The following is a 23,109-nucleotide window of genomic DNA, read 5'->3' on the forward strand; positions in this document are numbered from 1 at the left end:
GAACTATACCTAGTTCGAAACACACAGAAAAGGAGAAAGTTCTCAATTTAACTGTATTTTGTGTTTGTTTGTTACCTCAGAGCGTTTGATTGGATGAACCGATTTTGATGTATTTTTTATATTTAAAGCTGGTTCCTTCTGTTTTAGTTTTGGTTTCTGTATTAGTATAGTATAGCGGGCAACTGAGCTGGTGGTTCGCCTGATGCTCAGCGATCACCACCGCCCATGAACATTCGCAGAGGTAGTGCCTTTGTGAATACGCTACCCCCTTTTAAGGGGTAAGGGATAAGGGGAGGATTGAGGACTAGAAAGAAGGAATGGACTGGAAAGGTTCAGGAAAAGGAAATGGGGCCTCCGGCTCCCCCGCTCACCGTACGAAACACAATAGTATGCTATTATTTCACGCCGGTTTTCTATGGGGGTGGGGTACTTCCCCGGTGCGAGCTGGCCCAATTCGTGCCGAAGCATGCTTGACTCCCACAATATAATAAATTTGGTCCAGATTTTTGTTAAAGTAATTATTGCTGTTTATATAACTTATTGCATAACATGCATAAAATGATCAAACATACTAAAAAAAAAAAAACAATACATCACTGACTAAAAATAATTTGTTTGAATAAGACTAAAGCTTTGTAGCTTTAATAAAATAACGATTCATATATAGGTAATAATTGACTCGTTCTGTTTATTACGTTCACGTCGTTGAGGAAATAAATTATACACTGGAATCTATATATTATATAAAAAGCGTTTGATCACACACAGCACCGAGCCAAGGTCTTCCGCAAGCCCACTCACACACCCTCGCTTGCCACCCACAGTTGAATATATATAATATAAATCAGAATTAATATTTCCACTACATTTGCCAATTTATTATAAGCATGGTCACACTCAAACTCCAAGTCTTTAGTTTAAAGGAAGTTATCCGTTGGTATTTGTTTTATGTCGTATTATATACAGTATTAAGTACTCGTCCCTAAAATTATAAATATTGGTAGCTTATTTCTATTATTCCATATTGCTATGTACTGCTATTTGTATATACTAAAGATAGTACATGCTAGTTACAAAGTTAATACCCGAAAAAGAACGTGTGTTAATTTTTATCCCGGTAATCCCACCATGCTATCTTTTCTTTCGACTACGCGGCGACTATTATAATTTTATGCATCTTCTTGACTAGGTCTATAAGAGATCGCTGCCTTAGCGATATGAATATATAAAGCCCTATTGTGTGCATATGTTATACTTAGTTTATTTTTTATCTTTCAGTGATACAGTCTTGATTAATGACAGATCATCAGCATCATCATCAACATCATAATGGTTACTACATGTATTACATTAAAAATTATGGATTTACTAAAAAAACCCTTAGGCAATTTATTAAATTCTCTCAGCAGTATGAAATTACACTAATATTGTGCAATACAAGCTTAATTATAAATAAATTTAGGTCAAACAGAGGACCTAGGTTCAAATCCCGCCTTATAATCGTCATTTTTTACTCCTTATTCTATATGATAGTAAAAACAAGAAGTGGCAGGGGCGTAAGACCTCTGCAAATGATCATGTGTGGTGGTGGTCGATTACCACCAGGCGAACCACTCTTTAATCAAATCAAACATGAACAATATTGACGTGTATGCAGTTAGTCATGTGTATTAAAAGGGTCTTGTCTCAGCCTTGAGACGATATAACCACTGTACGGCAACCTCGATATTAATTGTGATAGCACCATATGAAGGCTTTCTCTATGCACTAGTTATGTCAGTTGGTTCTCATCATTACTTTATATAAAAAAAAAATGAACGCCATGCATTTATCCTTGATTGTATGATTCAAACTTTAATGTTTAGCAGTGTGAAATTTTATGTCGAATTGAGAAGAAACAGTTTTGTGAATGTGAAAGTGTAAATAGAAAATATGAATTATATATTATTGCAAGTAGTGTTTGTTACCTCCTATAGATGTGTATAATTAATGTAGATAATGTTTGATATTAGGTTGTTCTTATCTTGACAAAATATAACATACTACAAATAATATACCTATCTATCATAAATATACATATCTGTTCAACCTGGTTTCGCACATGCTATATCTATAGCCTGTATCACTTAGTGAAGTTGCACCTTTTAACCGTGAAAGAATTTTTGAAATCGGTTCAGTCATTTTTGTGTGAAAACTTTGTAAACATATTTAAATACAAACTTTCCTCTTATAAGTATAGATTTAATTCGTGAAACAAATGTAACTAACAATATTTATTTATTTATTTATTTATTTATAATACTTTATTGTACAAAACAGAAAGAATAGTTTATACAAAATATAATATGGCACAATGATATTCTGTACAAAAGGCGGCCTTATTGCTAGACAGCAATCTCTGCCAGGCAACCTGGCAACAATAATATCACACATGTATCCGTTTGGTTCTGACTTTTCACATTTCCTGATAATTTCCTTCGAAATAGCATCAATAATATAAGACAAAGGTAGCCTCCATTTAATTCCAACCCAGTGCGTGAATCAGTGAACTGAAAGCGGCTGTAGCGTAGACATACTATCGAATAAATTTCAACTTTATTTGTATTGGAATAGAAGTTGAAATAAGTTCCACTATATGTTCAATGTGAACCCTTTAATGGTCAGTTCGAATCAAAAACATTCTTCAAGCAACTCGAAATTATTTATATCAAAGCGATATCACAATCATTTCACTTAATAATTTTTCTACAATATCTCTCATCCACATATTCAAATCTGAATTAAGCTTTTATTTTCGAAAATTCATAGCGCTAGTAATAATTATAATTATGCAATGGTAAATAGTTAGGTTCTTGTATATTACAAATTTGAAAAAAAAAGATAAGAAGTTATTACACTACAATATATAGTTAACAAACCTACATCATCGAAAATCACATCATACCCCAAAATAACGCGAAGTTAGCGAATTATAATTCAATTTCAAATTCCAAATATTTTAGTATTAAATTAGTGTACATCATATAATTACAATTATAATAGATTTTCACAATTTATCAACAGGAACTTTCTCAATTAGTGCATATTAAGTAGTTAGCAATTACCTATCATTTTTAATACCTTTTTATTAGCTTCACCAGTGTTTGTGTGTAAGAGAATCATTTACACTCGAATTTCACATACTTTAAAAGTACAAATTTATTTAAAACTTTCTAGACTTATCAATGATCGGTGATGACACAACAAGTTTGTGAGTCTCCAATGTGGATGAAGGCATAATTTACCACCACGTAGCCACAACTTAACCTTTATTTATTATAGCAGACTTTGTATTATAAATTCTTCAACAGAATTCAATGATGTTTACAAAAATAGAATGGAGGCTTCACGGAAAGCCATTAAAAATATAAAAATAAGCCGCAGTTTCAAAAGCCGGGACCACATAAACATCATCAACATATACTTGTTGCATTTAATTTTTTACTGGGCAACAAATTTCGACATATTAAACACTGAAATAGGTCAATGCTTCAAGCATAATCCGTCACAAATTGTAACTTAGTACGTACGGGTCACCCGGCGCGGGCTGAATACAGATTAGCTTGAACCCTCTGTAATATCTTGCTATTACTCTTTGTTTAAACTTTGATCTAAATTCATTTTTTACATAATACATATGTAAGTTTCATTCTTTGTTTACAACAAGTATGGAAAATCAATATACTAATATACAAAGCCAACGAATTTTTTTGCTAGACCGCGCTAGTCTCGAAAACTGCTTGATCGATTTGAGTGCAATTTGGAACAGGTACCTCTGTACCAAATTGTCTGTTTTGATATCCGAGAAAGGTGTAGGTTTGTATCCTGGAAATGCTATTGCAACTGGGCTGTTAAACTCTTCCTTTGACTATGATGACGAAATCGCAAGCGAAAGCTAATATATTATAAAACTACCACAAACTTGTGTAGATAATAGTAATAATTAAATTTCGTAAAACACGTTTTTAAATATAAATTCACTTTATGAATATTTCTCTACACACACATTGGGATAGCAATACAAACATCTATTAGTAAAGGGTTATCATAAACCTAAACACTAAAATACGCTTAAGTCTTATAAGAACAAAACACAAAATTACTTGCCCCAATATTCTCCGTTTGGTTGAACACGTGCTCACCATACTATACATTTCGCTGGCTATATTTAAGTATCTTATTGTAATAGGGGACGAGACCTGCAATAATCCAGACACAATTGCAATACACAACTGAGAAATTTTATATGAAAAACCCAATCTGACGCAGAACGAGCTCTTGGTAGAAGTGTTTAGTAAATAACAGCTTACGAAAATATAAAATACAATTTTTTTATTTACTTTTAAAAACTGAGATTCAGTGAATATTTCGATTATTATGTTGGAATAAATAAATATTTATGAAATCATCAAGTGATTTTTAAATTGAAAGCCCTTAAGAAAAGGGTTTTTAATTTAAAATCCTGGAAATTTAACATTTTAGAAAAAGAAGTTTTCAATCAAATTTTACACCTACATTTCAATGTGTACATGTCATGAAAAAAGAGTGGTATTTGTCTATTTCCAGAATTACTCCATGATGTTACGTCACGAGTAAATGTCGCTACAAAATGGTTATACAATGCAACATTTAAAGCAACTTAAAGCATTCTGATTATATGTTACTAGCCACCCGCCCCGGGTTCGCACGGATGCAATAATACATGATAGACTTTCTTATAAAAGACGATAAAATATAAAATAACTTCTTTCATTTAGGTTTTACTAGTGATGAACTGATTTAAATGTTATATTATTTTATTTGATGGATGTTTAGGGAAGATAAATAAAACCTATTAAACAAAAGGAGTTATTAGGAACTAGTTCTAAGCAGAGAAAATCTATTCAGTAAACTAATATAATAGAAAACTGCGTTATAAAACTTATTAAGTTTAGTAAAAACATTAAAATACTACATTTTAACTAAAAAATGTGTAACGTACGTCGTATACTTAAAAATAATGTAATTCATAAAAAATGATCCATTTAATAAATATCACATAAAAACACATATAGCAAAGGCTTCAATTTCAGGTAAAATAAGGCTATATATGCATGGAGTGCGCGGAGGTATCAGGCCGGCACCGGACGCGCGCCGCAGTGTGCCACCAGCCGTATCTGTAATGGTGAGTAAAATTATATATCATACCTACATATTATTATGGACCAAAGAATATTTTATGATACTTGTATATTAGAATGTTGGTTATTTTTGTGTTTAGGGAAATGGTCTTTGAGAGCCTTGTTTTATCGTACATATATATATTGCGATAAAAGAAATTTAACTACAACCATTTATAGGATTTTATGTTTTTGTTTGATAAAAAGGACTCAAGCTTAATTTTTTTTTTTGTGTTTTTTTTTTACATTATTTCCCATCTAAATGTGCACTAAGCTTTATCTGATCTCTTTGCCTCGCTTTAATTCTACACCCTGATTCTACCTCCATCCAATAATGTTTGCTCTTTATTTTTGGAGTATAAAGTATAAACTATAGCTAAAACCTCGCTGTCTGTCTTTTTTTCTGCCTATTCGTCTATAACTAGGTTATATCTTATGGACCGTTATAATTGGTCAGTTAATATTTTCACAGAAGCTGTATCTCTGCTGCCGCTATAGCAATAAATAATAAAAAAAAAAATTGGTCAGACAACAATAGGTAGATCAAGCCAATCCGTAATTCGATGGGCAGCGAAGTTTTTTGCAGATTTGCTTTTTTACAACCAATTTGTACAAACTTACATGTCCGGCATTTTTTTTTTTAATCCAATGCATAATCTTATTCCATTTTTAAAATCCATCAACCAATTTAGCGAGTTTAATTTTAAAAATAGAACGCTAGCAAACGGATTATATATGCACCAGTATTCGCTGTATAAATTTGAATATAAGCATTTTTATCAAAGTTAAAACCGTTTCCACTAGATGCAGTAGTCGAGCATTTGGGACGATGAATAGTGTCGGTGCAGGAACAATAATGAATGCTACAGAGACGAACCTTGATTTCAATAGATCGACGCCTATATTTACTATTGGGACCAACTTCATTACTCAGTGGTAAGAATTCTAATAAATAAAACCTGGTGATCATAAGCATTTGAATAATATTTTTTGTTAAGGATATATCATACGCTTGAACTTCATCATATCTATATCGATTATTATAGGCATATTATGAATGTTGTTTTTCAAAAAAAGACCAATCTTGGAGTTAATTTCATATTTTTTTAATTTAAAGGCGCAAGGCCCATATTTTTTCTGTTTTCGATAGTTATGACAAAAAGTCGTCAAATTGTTTTAACATCCTCAAATAATAGTATTATCCAGGCACATCATCGTTTGCCGAATCAACTATTTTCCCCATAGTCATGTTCCAAGACAAATACTTACAAATGTACGTACATAACATGTTCCAGAGATTCAATCTAAGAGTCAAAGGAAATAGTTGCAAGCGTCTGCGCTCGATCCAAAGACACTTACGCCAAAAAGCTATTGAATGTGAAATGTAAGCACTCTTACACTATCCTGGCGGTGCATTCATTTTTGATGAACTAATTTCCTCGTGACGGCGGGATAGTTTATTTTCATGCAATTTGTAGTTGCATTTTTCTATACACTCGGCCGTTTCTGCGTGTCATAGGAAAACCGGCTGTATGTTCGTAGAATTGTGTAGAAATATGATGTATGTTTAAGGTTCCAAACTTGATAAACGTGGTGACTTCCTTTGAGGTTTTTATGTTATTTCATGAATAGCAAAAATTGTGAGTGTTTTGTGACGTTTCCTAAATATATATTAGTCGTTATATAAATATTTATTTTCGTTAATATTTATTCTATTGTGGTAGTCGAGCACGCTTCGGCACAAATTGGGCCAGCTCGCACCGGGGAAGTACCACACCCCCACAGAAAACCGGCGTGAAATAGTGGCATGCCACTGTGTTTCGTACGGTGAGTGGGGGAGCCGGAGGCCTATTTCCTTTTCCTCACCCATCCCAGTCCATTCCTTCTTTCCAGTCTTTAATCCTTTCCTTTTCCCTTATCCCATAAAAGCGGGCTGCACATTCGTAGAGGCACTACCTTTGCGAATGTTCATGGGCGGTGGTGATCGCTTACCATCAGGCGAACCACCAGCTCAGTTGCCCGCTATGACATAAAAAAAAAAAAAAAAAAATTCAATAAAATAGGACAGTGATCATTCCTTTATTGAATAAGATCAAATTTCCCATTTAAATTCCATGTTATATTAGTTTCCATGTAATTTAAGTTCTGAAAGTAACGAATAATTTTTATTGTTTTGATCAGGCGTATTTTTCTTCATCAGGAAACTTCAGAAGTTCAAGCAGCGTCCATGTATATCCAGCTTTACTGAATGCGAAGATTTCATCAGTAATGTTACTAATTTCACCGATAGCTACTACTTCAACTCTTCCATTGAAGATGTTCCGAGTAATCAAGTGGTGAGATATTTGTTTCTATTGTAATATGACAGTATACTATTAATTTATATGCACGTGGCTATGTGTGTAATCTAAACATATACAAATTACGTGTCAGATTGTTTGTACGCAATGGACTTCTAAACAACTCAAGCGAATTTAATCAATTACGATAAAATATTACTCGGGTTTAGTCGGAGCGTACAGCTAGTAATTTAATAAGATTATACATAATAGTATAACTTTAGAGTCTGCAGTAAGGTTGGCAACATAGATTTAAAAGCTCTTATCAAACAGCGCCTTTCAGTGATGTGCGTTGATTACCAATGACACAATTTATCCTTTAACTTTTATTACAACTAAGCAATGAAACATTATCGAATGGATGATCTTTTCGTATGTTATAAAAATATAAAACATCATTTTCAAGAGTAATTTTTGTAGTAAAAGAACGATTTCTAGAGATTAGACAGCCCTCAGTTTTACGACAGGCGGCCTTTTAATAGCGCATTAAAATGTTTGCTTAGCCAGTGCTTATTCTGTGCGACCCCAAAGTGGAATTTTATTCAGCCCTTAATGTTAAGTGTTATTTAAAACCACCGAAGGTTTAACGACAGGTTTACGGTATAAGAATCTGTATTCAACTTAAGAGATTTACAATGTTTTAACAGCGATTACCTACACACGACCGCCTCCTTGGTACAATGGTTAACGCGTGAGCGTAGAACCGAGGGGTCCTGGGTTCAATTCCCGGTGGGGACGCACAAAAAAAATGTCTCGGTCTGGCAGGACACAGAAGGTTGATCACCTACTTGTCCGTAAAGAAAATCGATCAGTGAAACAGATGTACATCATCTGCCCCATACCCCACTAGGGGACACGGGACTTCACATATACCTACACACGAAGTTCGTAGTTGAAAATAAATTTATTGCTAAACTTTATAGACTTCACTATGTTCTGTTTTTAGATTTATAGCATTTAAATGATTTTAAATAAACAAATTAAGAAAAAAATTGGACATGAGACAGGATTTGAACCCTCCATGGTACGACAATCCTCACGACTGTTTTCCCTACTTTTAATGTTTTGTTTTTACTACAGTTCTGTAGTTTTAGACGACTATCATTTTTGTAATGCACAGTGGAAACAAATATGTAAACAATTATTTTAGCTAACTTGTTGTCTCTAAACATATCTCTATTACCGAGTAATGATTTTTTTCAATTAATTTTGGTATCTCTTTGTTTACATTTATCTTTCACGAAACACAAAGAATTGATTTTTTGTATATAAGGATTAATTTAATATAAGGATTAATTTTTTGTCTTATATTATGGAAATTTTCACCCTTCTCAGGTCTTACTTTTTTTTAGTCGCAGATTCGCAAAGCAATACATCTCTAAGTGTTCATGTAGGTGATCATTTACTTTCTGGCGAAATACCAGTACAGTTGCCCGCTATGACATGAAAAACCTAGTTCGGAACCAAAAAACTAATCGAAAACAAAGTAACTAATTTTGCCAACATTCAATTCATATAGTTCATATTTTCGCCTTTTAAAACCGCCCCTAATTTTTTAATCGTCGTGAGTGGAATTGATCAATTGCTTATTAAATATATAATTAATAATTACGAAAATTCTATTTTTGTTTAACAAAATTACACCGTATATATTAAAAAAAGGCAAACTAAACATATACAATAGCAAATAATAACGAACATCAAATTAAATGTTATTTCTTAAAACTTTCCCGTGAAATCAAAGCTGTTAAGATTCAAATTTCCTCGTTTAATCAAGAAGTAATCAATCAAACATCCATTTAACTTTTGTCTTCAAAATCAAGAAACATTAAGACTGATCATATTTAACTTCGGTAATGTAAAATAGTATGAATATTATATGACATTTAAATTTGAAAGATACTTTTTCGATTTCTTTACACGATCATATTTATGAAGTTATTATTGTTAATAGCGACCTCTATAAGAAGATGCATGTATCCGGACGTGTGAATTCAAGAATATTATGTAAATATGAAGGTAAAGATTGATTTAGCCTAAAATAAAAAAACAATGAATGACCATCATGAGCAGTAAAATAAACCTAATCATATTTAGTACAGCTTTCCGCTTGCGGCTTCGCTCGTGTTGTCAATGAACATAGTCCCTTACCCGTGTAGTTCCCGTTGCCATATGAATTCCGCGATAAAAACCAGCCTATATCCTTACTAGGATCTCAAACTACCTTAAAACCAATTTCAAACCAAATCGTTAAGGGGTTTAGGCGTGAAGACAATACATACAAGCAGAGTTACTTTCGCATTAATATTTCCTTAAATAAATATCGCATATAACATAGATATGCCCTACTCCTGTATGTAATTTCTCTCCATACGTCTGGTTACCTGAAATAAATCGCTATATAGCGATAAAACCGCAATTTCGCGAATCGTGCTGTTCGGGGGTTAAAGCCCGTCAGCATGGCTGAGTCTGTCCCGATTGCCATGTTCATTTTTCATGTTAATTTTAATTTATACTAGTTTTAATTTTTTTAATTATATATTAGTTTTTCCATGGGTTTGGTTGTATGTTATTTTTTTATGTGGCAATAAAGCTTGTTTTCTTTCTTTCTATTTGTTTAAATTGTAATTTTATTTAGTTTTTATCGTACTTTTGATTTGATGCAATAAAAAGTAAATAAATACATATAATATTAATGTAATTATAGGCTACATGCACATGAGTCACAATATCCCATAATATTTAAAAGTCAGTAAGGTGATAGGTAATCGATGCAGTTGGTGTCAGGGCCGAAGCGTACCGTAGTTGCATAGCCATTTCATTTAATCGATTCGCTTTACTCCAAGCTGAAAGTCAACAGATGAATACCAGATTGAAATTGTGGGAGGTAAAAGCTGGACACAATTGCAGACCGCGATTCCAAAATGAATATCCGATACGATATTGTTAATCCAAATTCGCACTTATTAACTGCGTCAATGTGACATTTGACTGAACGACTATGGAAAATAAAATGGTATTAATAATATTCTATTGTTTTATAATCTTAACCCATATTGCTCCAAATAAAGCAAATGAAATGTGTGTATTAACAAAATATTTTTTTACAAATGAAGATACCAAAAACATAAAATACAGTTGAATCAAGTATCAAAAAAGGAGAAGATACATTAAATAATAGTTAGCAGGCTTAATCCGTTTATTATTATATACAACATCTCTTAAATCAGTATTCCACAACGTTATATAATATGATTTATTCTAGAGAACTGTATAAATCGCTAACTTTAAAGCGTCATCCATCATAATGCTCATACCTTGGAAGTTTAGATACAACAGCTTAAATTAAGCTGATAATTTAATAATGTTTTTATATGAATAAACACGTTTTTTGTCCATACTCGTTCAGAAAGGTATTTAATACTTATTTTAAGAAATAATCTTCTAACTTAATAACTGAACATTTTTTTTATTAAAATCATTTATGTTTATTATTTAATAATAACTGATAACTTCTCATAGAAACGACAATAGATAATAATATAAAACACCCGTATGTTTTCACATCAAATTACTTTTATTGCAGCAGCCCGTTTTGCCGCCGTTTCCCATGTGGCTGGCTTCCATCATAGCCGCATGCTTGATCCTGGTAATCCTTCTGACCGTCAGCGGGAATGTTCTGGTACTCCTTGCATTTCTAGTGGATAGAACTATTCGTCAACCAAGCAACTATTTCATCGCGTCCCTGGCTGCTACCGATTTATTGATTGGTAAGTTTTAGCTGTGTTTATGTTGAATTCTTTTCGAAATTTCAAAATAAGGTTTTTGGTGTTGTTTTGGAGTGCATGCTTAAACAATCAAATGTTTTTGTAATAAAATCACACATGAATATAACAGACTGATGTTTTATACACCTTTATGAATATTTTAAAATGTTTTTTATAATGTAGGTATTTAAAAAGACGTGACGTTATATGTCATAAAATGTAATATAGGTATTCACCTCAAAGTCAGTCTTTCGAATTCATAATTGTGATTATTTTTGTAGACAATTTATATCAATTTTATCAAGTTATCCAAAAGCTATCTTGCGATGAAAAATTCAATATGGGCATCTTTTTAAATGAAATATTGCGTTTACGAGAAAAGACACGAAAAGGTAAATTATATATCTTCCCACCAAGATTTTCAACATTCGCCTTTTGTTCCACAAACCTACAATAAATAGGGAAAGAACTAATATTTTTTTCAATTAACTTCTGACTTGCTATCGGTAAAGAAAACAATGGATGAATAGACTAGAAAAATTGTCTGAATCATGCTATAAGAACTTTAATGTACCCACAGAGCCACAAAGATTATTTTTCACGCTGCAATAACGCTGTTACATCTCCGTATTTTTAGATCTGGGTCATGACAGTTATCGTTCAATGTTTGATGAATACCCGCATGAAATGGCGACCGATATTACAACGTTACTGGTGTATCCCGGGCACTTTAAACCTAAACCAAGTGGTCCAGTTAGTTGTATGTTAACCACAATTGTATTTGCTCGCCGTACACCTAAAGTTTTGATGTCTGAATGTATAACTTATAAATAAACAGGGTTCATTATAAATGCTATGTTCCTTTGTATGCGTGATGGTTTCGGTATTTTTTACGATAGATTTTGTGATACAAATACTGTTAATGTAGTTTTGTTTTGTTTAAGTATTCTTTTTATAGCTTTTATAGTATTAAAATGGATGAATATAATTATTACCAAACGTATATGATTTCTATTTCAATAGCGGAATCATCAAATTTAACTTACTAGCAGCGCCCCGCGGTTTCACCCGCGGAAGTCTGTATCCCGTAGGAATATAATATAAAAAAAAGATGCCCATGTATTATTCTAATTGTCCAGCTGTCTGCGTACCAATTTTCATTGCAATCGGTTCTGTAGTTTTTGCGTGAAAGAGTAACAAACACACACACATCCTTACAAACTTTCACATTTATAATACGTAGTAGGATTTAATGTACTATATTAATAAATTAAATTATATTAAAGTTTTAAGTTGTATCCATCAGACGACGAATATACATTATACATTTTATTCGTGGCTATTATAAAAAAACTAAGATTAATTACATGTTTCGTTTATTGATATTCAGGAGATAAAACTGAATGTTCGGTTAAATTTGCTAGTAATTAAGTCAGGTAATAACCACAGCTAGCCACAGATATAGGGCAATTGACGAACCTCCTCAAATTTAAATCACGAGGCTGAAGCCAAATAGAGTCCATTCATTGAATTTAATTATCACATTAATGACTTCCAACTCATTTAATTTTTCATTTGAAATGCGTTTCCCTTGTCCTCAGGTACTTTATCGATGCCGTTCTATACCGACTACGTTTTGAAAGGTTACTGGCATTTAGGACCATTACTATGTGACCTTTGGTTATCAGTGGATTACACCGTATGCCTTGTATCACAATACACAGTACTTTTGATAACGGTCGATAGATTCTGCAGTGTTAAAATAGCGGCACGATACAGAGCATGGCGAACAAAAAATCGCGTTATATGGATGGTCACAGTTACTTGGATAGTGCCAGCCTTGCTATTTTTCACTACAATATTTGGATGGGAACATTTTGTAGGTTACAGAGATCTGCAAGAAGGAGAATGTGCCGTACAATTTCTAAAAGACCCTGTATTCAACACAGCTTTAATTATAGCTTATTATTGGACTACACTAGTAGTATTGATAGTTCTCTATGCTGGTATTTTTAAAACTGCTTATGACATGCAAAAGAAGAGTGAAGCAAAACAAAGGAAAATGCAGTCGATGGTGGCGCTGAGTGCAGGCGTGATGACAGGCATGGCTGGCAGAGCAGCGGGCATGGCAACGCTATCCAAAGCTACTGTATCAAGTGAAGATCAAATCAAGGTATCAGAAACTATTCGCAAAGATTCAATACCAAAAGGGTCTTTAGCTGCACCACTGTTGAATTTAGGTGGTTCTTCAGATTCTAATTCCAGTCAAAAATCATCCGCTCATAAAAGTAGCGCTACAGCAACAGGTACAACAACAACAACAGAATCGGAGGCAGATAAGAAAGACGAACATGTTGAACCCGAAAGATCAAGCAGTCCAGCCTTTGATTCAGATGACGAAAGTACTACTCAGACGAATTTGAAGAAACGTTCTTCCGTTGCTAACTTGGTCATGCAAACTAGTACAATGCAATTACTTAGTAACATGCGTTTAAATGGTGGTATGCTCTTAAAACCTGAACCAAAACCATCCCAGCCAATTAAATATGAAATTGAAAAACAAAAATCTACATTGTCTCAAATATCAGAGAAAAGTATACTCGACATAGAGAATGCTCAATCTCAAAATGGACAAACACCTGCCGTAAGTGTGCTTCTTTCATCCACTAGCAACATGTCGCCTTCATCATCAGGAATAGCTACACCATTAGAGAGAGAAGTATCAACCACAATCGCTCAAAGAATCATTCCCCCTCCATCAGAATTCCGCAGCAGTCCCACGGTCTCTGAAAGTCCACCATCTCATTCGGAATCATATAGAGCTAAGTTTCCTAAACCATTTAAATGTGATGGAAGCGGGTTCGACATCCTAACGGGACTTGATGGTGCCGATTTACGATACATGGATGAATGCTCAGTTATTGTTCCTACACCACAAAATGAAAGTCCACCATCTTCTATCACATTTCCAACTGCTACTGAACCATCATCCCCACCTACATTAAATTCTGGTAATGTAACAAATACTTCCTTATTGCAGGCTGCTCTTATACGAGCAACAGCTGAAGCACAAGTAACACAACCCAAATCAAATGTATCAATTCCACAACCTGTTAAAGTTAATACAGAGGTAAGTTTAACCACTGGAGAACGTCCAAAACCTGTCATCACCCTTGTTACGTCTTCATCTAATAATAACGAGACACAAACATCAAAACCGTCTGAAAACAAAACTGCTTCAATTAGACTTAATACAGGTTTAAGTCCAGGAATTGAAAATAGTGATATATCAAGTACAGCAGTAAGCGGGTCATGTCGAGGTGATTCTAGAAAAGAGCTAGTAAAAAGCATTGGAAAGAAATTCAAAGTACGGCGATCCAAACGCGATGGACTCTTTCCTGGTATAGGAAGACAAAAGTCTAAATCAGAAAATAGAGCTAGGAAAGCGTTCAGAACCATATCTTTTATTTTAGGCGCATTTGTTGTTTGTTGGACACCATATCACATATTAGCGTTGGTTGAAGGTTTTTGCCGAAATCCACCTTGCATAAACCAGCATTTGTATATGTTTTCCTATTTCCTATGTTACGCTAATAGCCCAATAAATCCTTTTTGCTACGCGTTAGCGAACCAACAATTTAAGAAGACTTTCATGAGACTTTTAAAGGGCGATTTTCACATCACTTAAACTTATATAGCTATAGCAAATATTAAAATAGGTGTAACCAGATCTTCTGTTCTAGGACAATATTATGGTAATAAGGTAGTTAATGCTTTTGATGTATAGAAATTGTGTATACGTAATATAAACGTATTTTTGTAAGTCTAGCTTAATGTACGAGAATACTTCTTTGTAGCTTTAATAATTGTAAATAATAACTGTACTTTACTTATAAATGTTACATGTACTTATGTATAATTGTTCGAATCAGACAATAACACTGTACATATGTTAAAGATAAAAGTCTCTTTATATCTTTAAGCCTTAGCTGTCATAATTAGCAATATTTTCAGTATTTTAATGACTTAAGTCATAATTTGCAGTCCAGTTTTTACAAACTGGCAAAACAATTTTAATTTCGTTAGAATAGTCCTTAAAATGCTCATTTATATAAAACGCTTAAAAGCTCTTAGCACTGAGCCCAGCTAAAGTTTTTTAGCGTTTAATATTGTCAATTATGTATTTTGTATTTATGTACTTAAATATAATTTGTAAGTGTTTGTACATTAAGAGAGTATTTATATTATTAAGCGCAATATTTTAAATGTAAATCACAACTACTTAAATTAATTTTTGATGTTATTCGAATTGTCAGTTTTAGGCGTATGATAACATATATTCAGGCTATATATAATAAGCAGATAGAAGCACGAGATACCACGTTTGCAGTTATGTGTAAGCTCATAGTACCGCAACTCAGACTGACCGCCTTCTGCGTTGTTATATGAAACTTCAAACAATACAAGCGCAGAATAGTGAATATTAACTAAAAGAATAGGACTTCGCACTAGACTGAAATGTAAAGAACGAAAAAAATTTATATTTCTTCAACTGTATGCTATGTAAATTTTGATTTATGACGACACCGAAAAGTATGATGTCCTATTATTTAATCTATCCATGAAACTCTTTATACACATATATTTTATTTTACGTATAATACATTCCGAGAATGTCTCTTACATACTTATGAAATACATACTGGAGATGTGCAGATATGTGAACTATTTTTATGCATGACGTATCATTTTTCCATGACTAGTTTGCCTTATTTATATAACTGTATAATTCATGCGTAGTTATACGTACACTAACTACAAATATTGTAAGTGTCTGTTTAAAAAAATACAAAAATGAAAGACAAAAGTGAAATGTAATTAGATACAATAGTTAAATGTAACATTGTAAAGTTAAAAGATACTACTGTATATTATGTTATGTAATATTACTCACGCACACTTATAATGGACATAAGTAACTTCTAGTGAACAATGTAGGTTTTATTACACGATTATGATTGAAATGTAAAAAGCTCTGTTAACACAGAAAAGGTTTTGACGCTGGAAGTTGGAACATGTAGAACGTTGGTACATAAATGCATTTATTCGTAACATAAAAAAAAATACCACGGATTTAAACGGTTGAACACTAATACAAAAGCATACGAAATTTCTTATTACTCTTGTGTTGTAATGAAATAAGTTTATTTCATTTTACTGAATCAGTTAATCAATATATGCTCGTATTTTCTAGTATTACAGAGAGCATATAATTTATTCTAAAATTTAAATGGCGCCTTTTCATCAATATTTAATTGTATATCAAGAATGCATACCGTGAGATTTACAGTAAAAAGGAATAAACAGTATTTAATCAAAAACATTTCCAGCCAGGTTGGGTGCGATCCGTACGGGTAAATATTCTGTGATAAATATGAATATTGTGTTTTCTCGAATCTCAGTGTTCATATTATATCATTATCTCTTCTCTTATTGTTAGTTGTAGATTAGACAATATAATGTCATGAGACGATATGAAGGATTCTCATAAGAAATAGCGTATCTCGAAACAGAAAGCATAACACTATCCAGTTAGTTCGTGATAGTAGATTTTACCACATTACGTGTTCTTATATTTTTAGCATATTTCGAGTGTGATTCTCAGAAATTATTTAACACTTATTTTCTACGAATAATCTAACTTTGTGTCAAAGTTGTGTGTGTATTTTTGATTCGTGTAACGGAGTTGATTTTCATTTGATAAAAAGTATTTAGGTCGACATTTATCAAAATTTTAAAATACAATCATGTTAAACTACGGCTAAAATTAAGTGTCATGTTAGAATTTTTTCTCATTGCTATTACCTAAATTGAGCTACCTAAGATATTAGTTACCGATGTAAAAGTTGTAAAAATTCAAATTGTCAATGTTATAATTGTTCTTATGAATATATTGTAATAAAATAGTTGAATAAATGATTAGCGGATGCATAAAAAAATTGTTTTGTGTATATCGATGAAATAAATAAATTAATTGTCCACTTTGTTTTATTTATCCTTAAAAAATAGAAATAAAATTACGGAAATGTATTATTACACGTTTTCATATACTTTCGTACAACCTATTGATATATGCATGTTCGTAAACCTGAGTTTCAATTGCGATTATATTATTATATATACATAATAGGATAAAAAAAGAACTTTTTAGAAGTAATTAACACATTCACTGCTAAAACAAACCAGTTACGTAAAAATGCTTGGAACCGAGTATGCGGCTTCGCAACAGGGCGCATGTTATCAATTCCATATTCACTAAGCCTAATATTAACATACCCTTATAGTCTTTGTACCGTGTGTGGCCGTGATTGACTATCAACAATGCAGTCAGCATTAGTGTAGAGCCATAGTACTCCTATTTCGTTTAAATTAAAATATATTAATAACGGTCTTTCGTTTTCTAAAAACACTAAATCAAAGAAAAAACAAAATTTTTCTATCATTCGCTGAAATAGTGCCTCTTCGAATGCGCTGCCTACGTTTAAAGGGTTAGGGATAAGTAAATAATTGACGGCGAGAAGAAAGAACGGGGAAGGATGAGGAAAGAGTGTGAACTGGCTCAATTAATTTAGAAGCGTGCTCGACTCTCACATTAGAATTTGTTAAACGTGCAAAATAAAGCATGAAGTTGAATCAAATCATGCTTGCCTCCAGGTCGACCATTGTCAGTCTATAAACTCCAGTATTATCAAATAATACATGTCATTCTCTAGCACAATGTGAATGCAAATTCAACAGAATCCCAAGAATTTTGCTGAATTGGTTATAAATGGAAATCTATATGAAAACAACCTAAGGTCCGTGATATTATTTCCACTAGCTTCAGATACGGCTTGTCATGAATGGCGAACAATTGAGTTGTGCGTGGGCGTAAGGCATAAGCGACTTTTCTATCATTAACAGACGATGAGGTGATTGAATATTACATCTTTCAAGTAATGAGAGTATTCGAAATGAGTTGATTTTGTTCGTCGCGATTTCTATGAATTGTTATTAAATAATGTTGAGGTTAGGTTAGTTAAGAATTGCAAGGAATTCATGATAAATTTATGTAACATCGAATTCAAGGGAAAAATGCCTTGCTTTGTTATTACATTATAATATTCGGTTTGTTTCGAACAAACCATTCTTCCTCGTTTAAAATTGTTCCATTTAAAAGCTTTTTATTATTACGTATTATGCTAATTTATGTAATATTATCGGATGTAGTAATATATAATACTTAATACATAGAGTGGTCTAATCTTTCTTTTTCGATGGGAAAGTTCCACATCCTTCCTCCACAATACTTCCTCAAAAAAAAAGCAAAGTGAAGTCACGCATAATTTAATACTATACAGTTGATACTTGAATTCTACTTGATTCTTTTGTAAAATTCTATTTTAAAATAAATACTTTCCTAACTCACCAGTCGCTCTTGACTTAAAACCAAATAAACAATGTCCCTTGTCAAGCCATACAATGCGATGATGGGTGTCCCTATTGTAGACTTCTGTTTAATTTGTTTAGCTAACGTCAGATAACATGAAGTCAAAGTTCCTGTTCCACATTGTGCGGTTCTTGGTTATGAGACCCGAATACATGCGTGATTGTTATATCATATTTTAGATATATTATAAGACTTAATGAAGATATTCATATTCGTAAGAGACAATAAAGCATACATACTTTAGACGACGACATACAACGACGGTGACGATACTTCTTTTAGCGAAATCGATTAATATAAATCCTACGAACATGCAATCCAATCGCTTCATACATCAACTTACTGATACGTGTATCACTAAATGTACTAAATACGACCGTATGCCATTGCAATACATGTCATAGTGGATGTTTTATATCGCGACTTTGTTCTATTTACCAAAGCTAGGGAAGTTTTAGCTTTAGGATTGTAGTCCTTATATCTAAGAGAGAGGGATTGCGCTTACATTATTGTAATTAAAGCAGGCTATTGTAATTAGCGCATAGATCACATTCTGTTGTGGGTAATGCAGCTCGGTGTTATTTGCGTAATTTGTCAATATGTATTCTGATACGATATGGTGTACAAATTGCCTTTCGATTATAGTTCATATATTAAATATATTAACTATGAATCTATCTTACTATATATTTCTACACTTTCTCAATTTTCTTAATATATAGATATAAATGTAATGCATTTATATCGGACAAACACTTTTCTAACGTGATTTACACAAGTTGTGCTAAGACTAAATAAATTTTAGCTCTTGTTGACCCCTTAGAAGAAATCAGAAATGTTTATAATGCCATTAATCTCCTCGGGAATCAAGCTATGAAACGCGAAAATATATTTTATAAACGCTTCAGATCATATCGGAGATTAAAACGTTCGAATATGAAACGCGATTAAATACTGGAAATAATCCCATCTCACTGCCAATTTTTTGTGTGTCTAACTTGTCTCTAAGTAAAAAAAATTGTATAATTTTTAAAATTACAAGTCACAGTTTCCTACTGCAAGCAAAAACGAGAAAAACGCATATACAGGGTAGAAATGCTACCTGAAGCGAAAAAAGATATTATTAATACATATAAAAAAAATCAATTTTGGTCAATTTTGTTGGGGGCAAGGATCAAGTGACGTGAGGAATCAGCCCGAGCAACATACGAAATATCAGCTCGGGAACCTATTTAGAGGCTGTCGCGCGCATTTTTAAATTCATTCTAATAGTATCGGCGTTTTCATCATTACTCTATTAATAACACTCATTCTTTGTCAGCAGAAGTGAGACTTATTCGACTGAGAACGAAACTGCTTATTTTATAACCGTACTCTTCGAAACCCCTGCAATGGCTTTATACTGCTGTTTTCGATGTCAGACAACAGACCGTCGGATAATAAGGTGTGCGGGAGTAAGCGGGGATAGGTCTGCTACATCTGGAGTTTAGTATAATCAAATTGCTTACTTAGAACTCGACTAAATATAAAATATTACATAGTACTCATTACTTAAAGTTCATCTGATAACCCAGAAACTGACAACTGACAGCTTGTATAATTTATTGATGGTTCTTGTAAAAACGTTCTTCAAGTACGTATAGAAACAATAAAATATAAAATTATAACACATTTCATAATCGCTTATATTAGAGTTTTCTTTAAGAATAACAGTAAAATTTGATTTATTAATAGCAGCAGTATAAGCTTATAATTAAATTAAAACGTACCTTGCAGGTATGTATAAGTAGTGATGATTTAGATTTAATTAAGATAAAAATTCTTATTCACACACTCATTTCGTAAAGCGTGAGCTTATCTTCCGATTCACGGTTCTGGAAAATTTTAAAGTGGATTGGAGAGGAAGTTAGCCTCGTTATCATGAAGTGCCGTAGAAATCAGTGGAACGGAACGTTGGGACAAAGCTAAAACGTTAAACGATGGAAAAAAAGTATTTACAGGGCTTAAAGCGTGAATTTATCCAGCAATTTTGAGAACATCAAACGAAGCTTAATCTAGAATGTTTACGTAATGTTATGAAAAATTGTTAATTAGTAGTTAGTGTATCAGGAAAGTAAAGTAACTACAGGATATATACAAGTTCACTTTTATTTATTTCTTCTTTATAGTACATATCACCAAAAATAAATTGACACTGTAAAAAAAAAAAAGTTTTACCAGTGTTAATTCATTTTGAAAGGTAAATAAAGATTATAATATAAATTTCTCGCAACTGTTCAGAAAATACTCGTAGAACAGTTTCTCGCAGGAGGGGAGGGGGTTTGTCGAGTAAATTTTGTAAGGTGAATAGTTAAAACGGCCTCGGGCGATGTGGACTTTCCAGTGTTCTTTCGACATTTTATTAGCAGCGCTAAATAAACTAGAATAACATTATAATTTGCATTACCGCATAAACGAGGTAAGGGAAGGAAATAGTGGAAATATTTCAAAGGTGATAATGATTTTCGTAAGTGAGGATAATAAGGCCACTTTATGATATAATTAAGTACTGCTACGGCGTGTATTACCAATACTTTGTTGTTATAAAGTATAAATAATGGGAGGAGTTGAGCCATTTATAGAAATTTATGAAAATAAAAACCTGTAATGGTAAATGACCAGAATTTATTTTGTATTCTTTAAATATTTTACACTTTTAAAGCATTGAAATACAATTTTTCGTAATAGTACAATAATTTATTCAATTTCTGATCAACATTTATTATATGTTTACATATCTAAAACACTATGTCAGTAGGCATTGTAAATAAACTAACAAATTTTAACAGTTGTCAAACAACAGAAGCTTTTTGTTTGAAAATTTCCCAAAAAATCCATTTTATGCATTATTTCTTCACATATCGAAACAACGATCATTCACAGTACACAAAATAACTAACAAGTGCTTCACATTGGATGATTGGTATTGTATTTGAGTGTTAGTTCTATGAAGCTGATATGAATTCAAATAGCATTCTTCCAGCCCGATCGCTACGAACGAATAGATTTTTGTACGATAAATGTTTCTAAAAAAGAACGAATAAACTGGCAGCAAGTGCTATTAATGTTTGGATTAAAAATAGAGGTCAAACGAAAATAGTTGTGAGAGACAATGTTGTGTTAAAGAATCTTGTAACAGAATTGTTTCTGATATGACAAAGGAATTCCCCATGGGCAAAAAATGTTTCACTCGGGTAAAAAGTAGCCTATTTTACCGAATTCCTTGAAGTTCAGTCGTACACAGCACCAAGTATAATATAAAATTCAGCATTTATTTGCAAATATCATATTTTTTATTCTTTAATTTAACTTGGCCGACTTAGAAAATCCTCATTATTCAGCAGGGACCTCATCACCTCAAGTCTTTTATGTGGGTTCAGACCATAATCAACCACGGTTGCCATGACAACAGTGTCAATCCACAAAAGATGTCATCTAACCGTTTCAAGGTCGAAGAAGATATTGTGAGACACATTGCAAAATATATTTCTTATATTTCTTGCACGCCCGCCTGTTTTCGTATCCCCCACTTTTTGATCGCAGTCCATGGTCCTAACCACTGAGCCACTTGATCTTCATTTATATAATTCCTATAAAATTCCGAGCTAAGACCCAAGTAATCACATAATTATTATACAAAAGGTCTGATCTAATATAGACAGTAGAACTCGATAGACTAGGATAATCTTTACGACCGCTAGCCTTCATTGCTAGCATAAATATGCGTGTTATCAAAATAAACACAATTCAATAGATAGATCATTTAATCGGTATCGCCTATTTCAATGTTAACCCACGTAACCGTTAAAACTCATTACCTTGCCATATTGAAACGTGAACAATTTAAAAATGATGTATCAAGCAATATCCAATGAATGAATAACAATGCAGAACAGTAATACTCCGTCGAAATTTTTTTGCCTTTCATACGTAGCTCACTAGTTTTGAAACAATAGCATATTGCGGAATGAAATTCGCTTCGGATTTAAATGAACCACCAACGGCACACATGAATAACACTATACAAATGAGAAGTTTATTGAAATACATGCATTTCACAAATAATAAAATGCAAACAAATGAAGAATAAACGGCAAAGGGACGCAATGCGCAAATTAAATGGTAAGTGCCAAATTTAAAGGCTTTATTCAATACTAATCCATATGTTTGGAACAAAACAAATGACTGACTGTTTTACTACTAAATACTTATATTACGTGATATATGCGTTATAAATAAAAATCTATGTTTGCGTATTCACTTGTTAAATATTAAAA

The 23,109-nt window shown here is 32.6% G+C and overlaps 1 protein-coding gene across 1 annotated transcript; it reads left to right on the plus strand.

The window, feature by feature from the left end:
• The first annotated feature begins 5,558 nt into the window (after positions 1–5,558).
• On the plus strand, positions 5,559–14,992 carry LOC119840443 (muscarinic acetylcholine receptor M2). The gene is made up of 4 exons (XM_038367064.1): positions 5,559–6,134; positions 7,399–7,531; positions 11,127–11,307; positions 12,906–14,992. The coding sequence occupies exons 1-4, from the start codon at positions 6,028–6,030 to the stop codon at positions 14,990–14,992; spliced, it is 2,508 nt and encodes an 835-aa protein (XP_038222992.1). The 5' UTR covers positions 5,559–6,027.
• Positions 14,993–23,109: the final 8,117 nt, after the last annotated feature.

This window comes from Zerene cesonia, chromosome 6, assembly GCF_012273895.1.
Source record: "Zerene cesonia ecotype Mississippi chromosome 6, Zerene_cesonia_1.1, whole genome shotgun sequence".
In the NCBI taxonomy this organism is placed as follows: domain Eukaryota; kingdom Metazoa; phylum Arthropoda; class Insecta; order Lepidoptera; family Pieridae; genus Zerene; species Zerene cesonia.

Bases quoted from the DNA above. Each gene is read 5' to 3' on its own strand.
- LOC119840443 (XM_038367064.1), top strand. From the start codon at position 6,028: ATGAATAGTGTCGGTGCAGGAACAATAATGAATGCTACAGAGACGAAC. The intron at 7,532-11,126 runs GTGGTGAGATAT...TTATTGCAGCAG, and splicing joins AAGATGTTCCGAGTAATCAA to CCCGTTTTGCCGCCGTTTCC. The intron at 11,308-12,905 runs GTAAGTTTTAGC...CCTTGTCCTCAG, and splicing joins TGCTACCGATTTATTGATTG to GTACTTTATCGATGCCGTTC.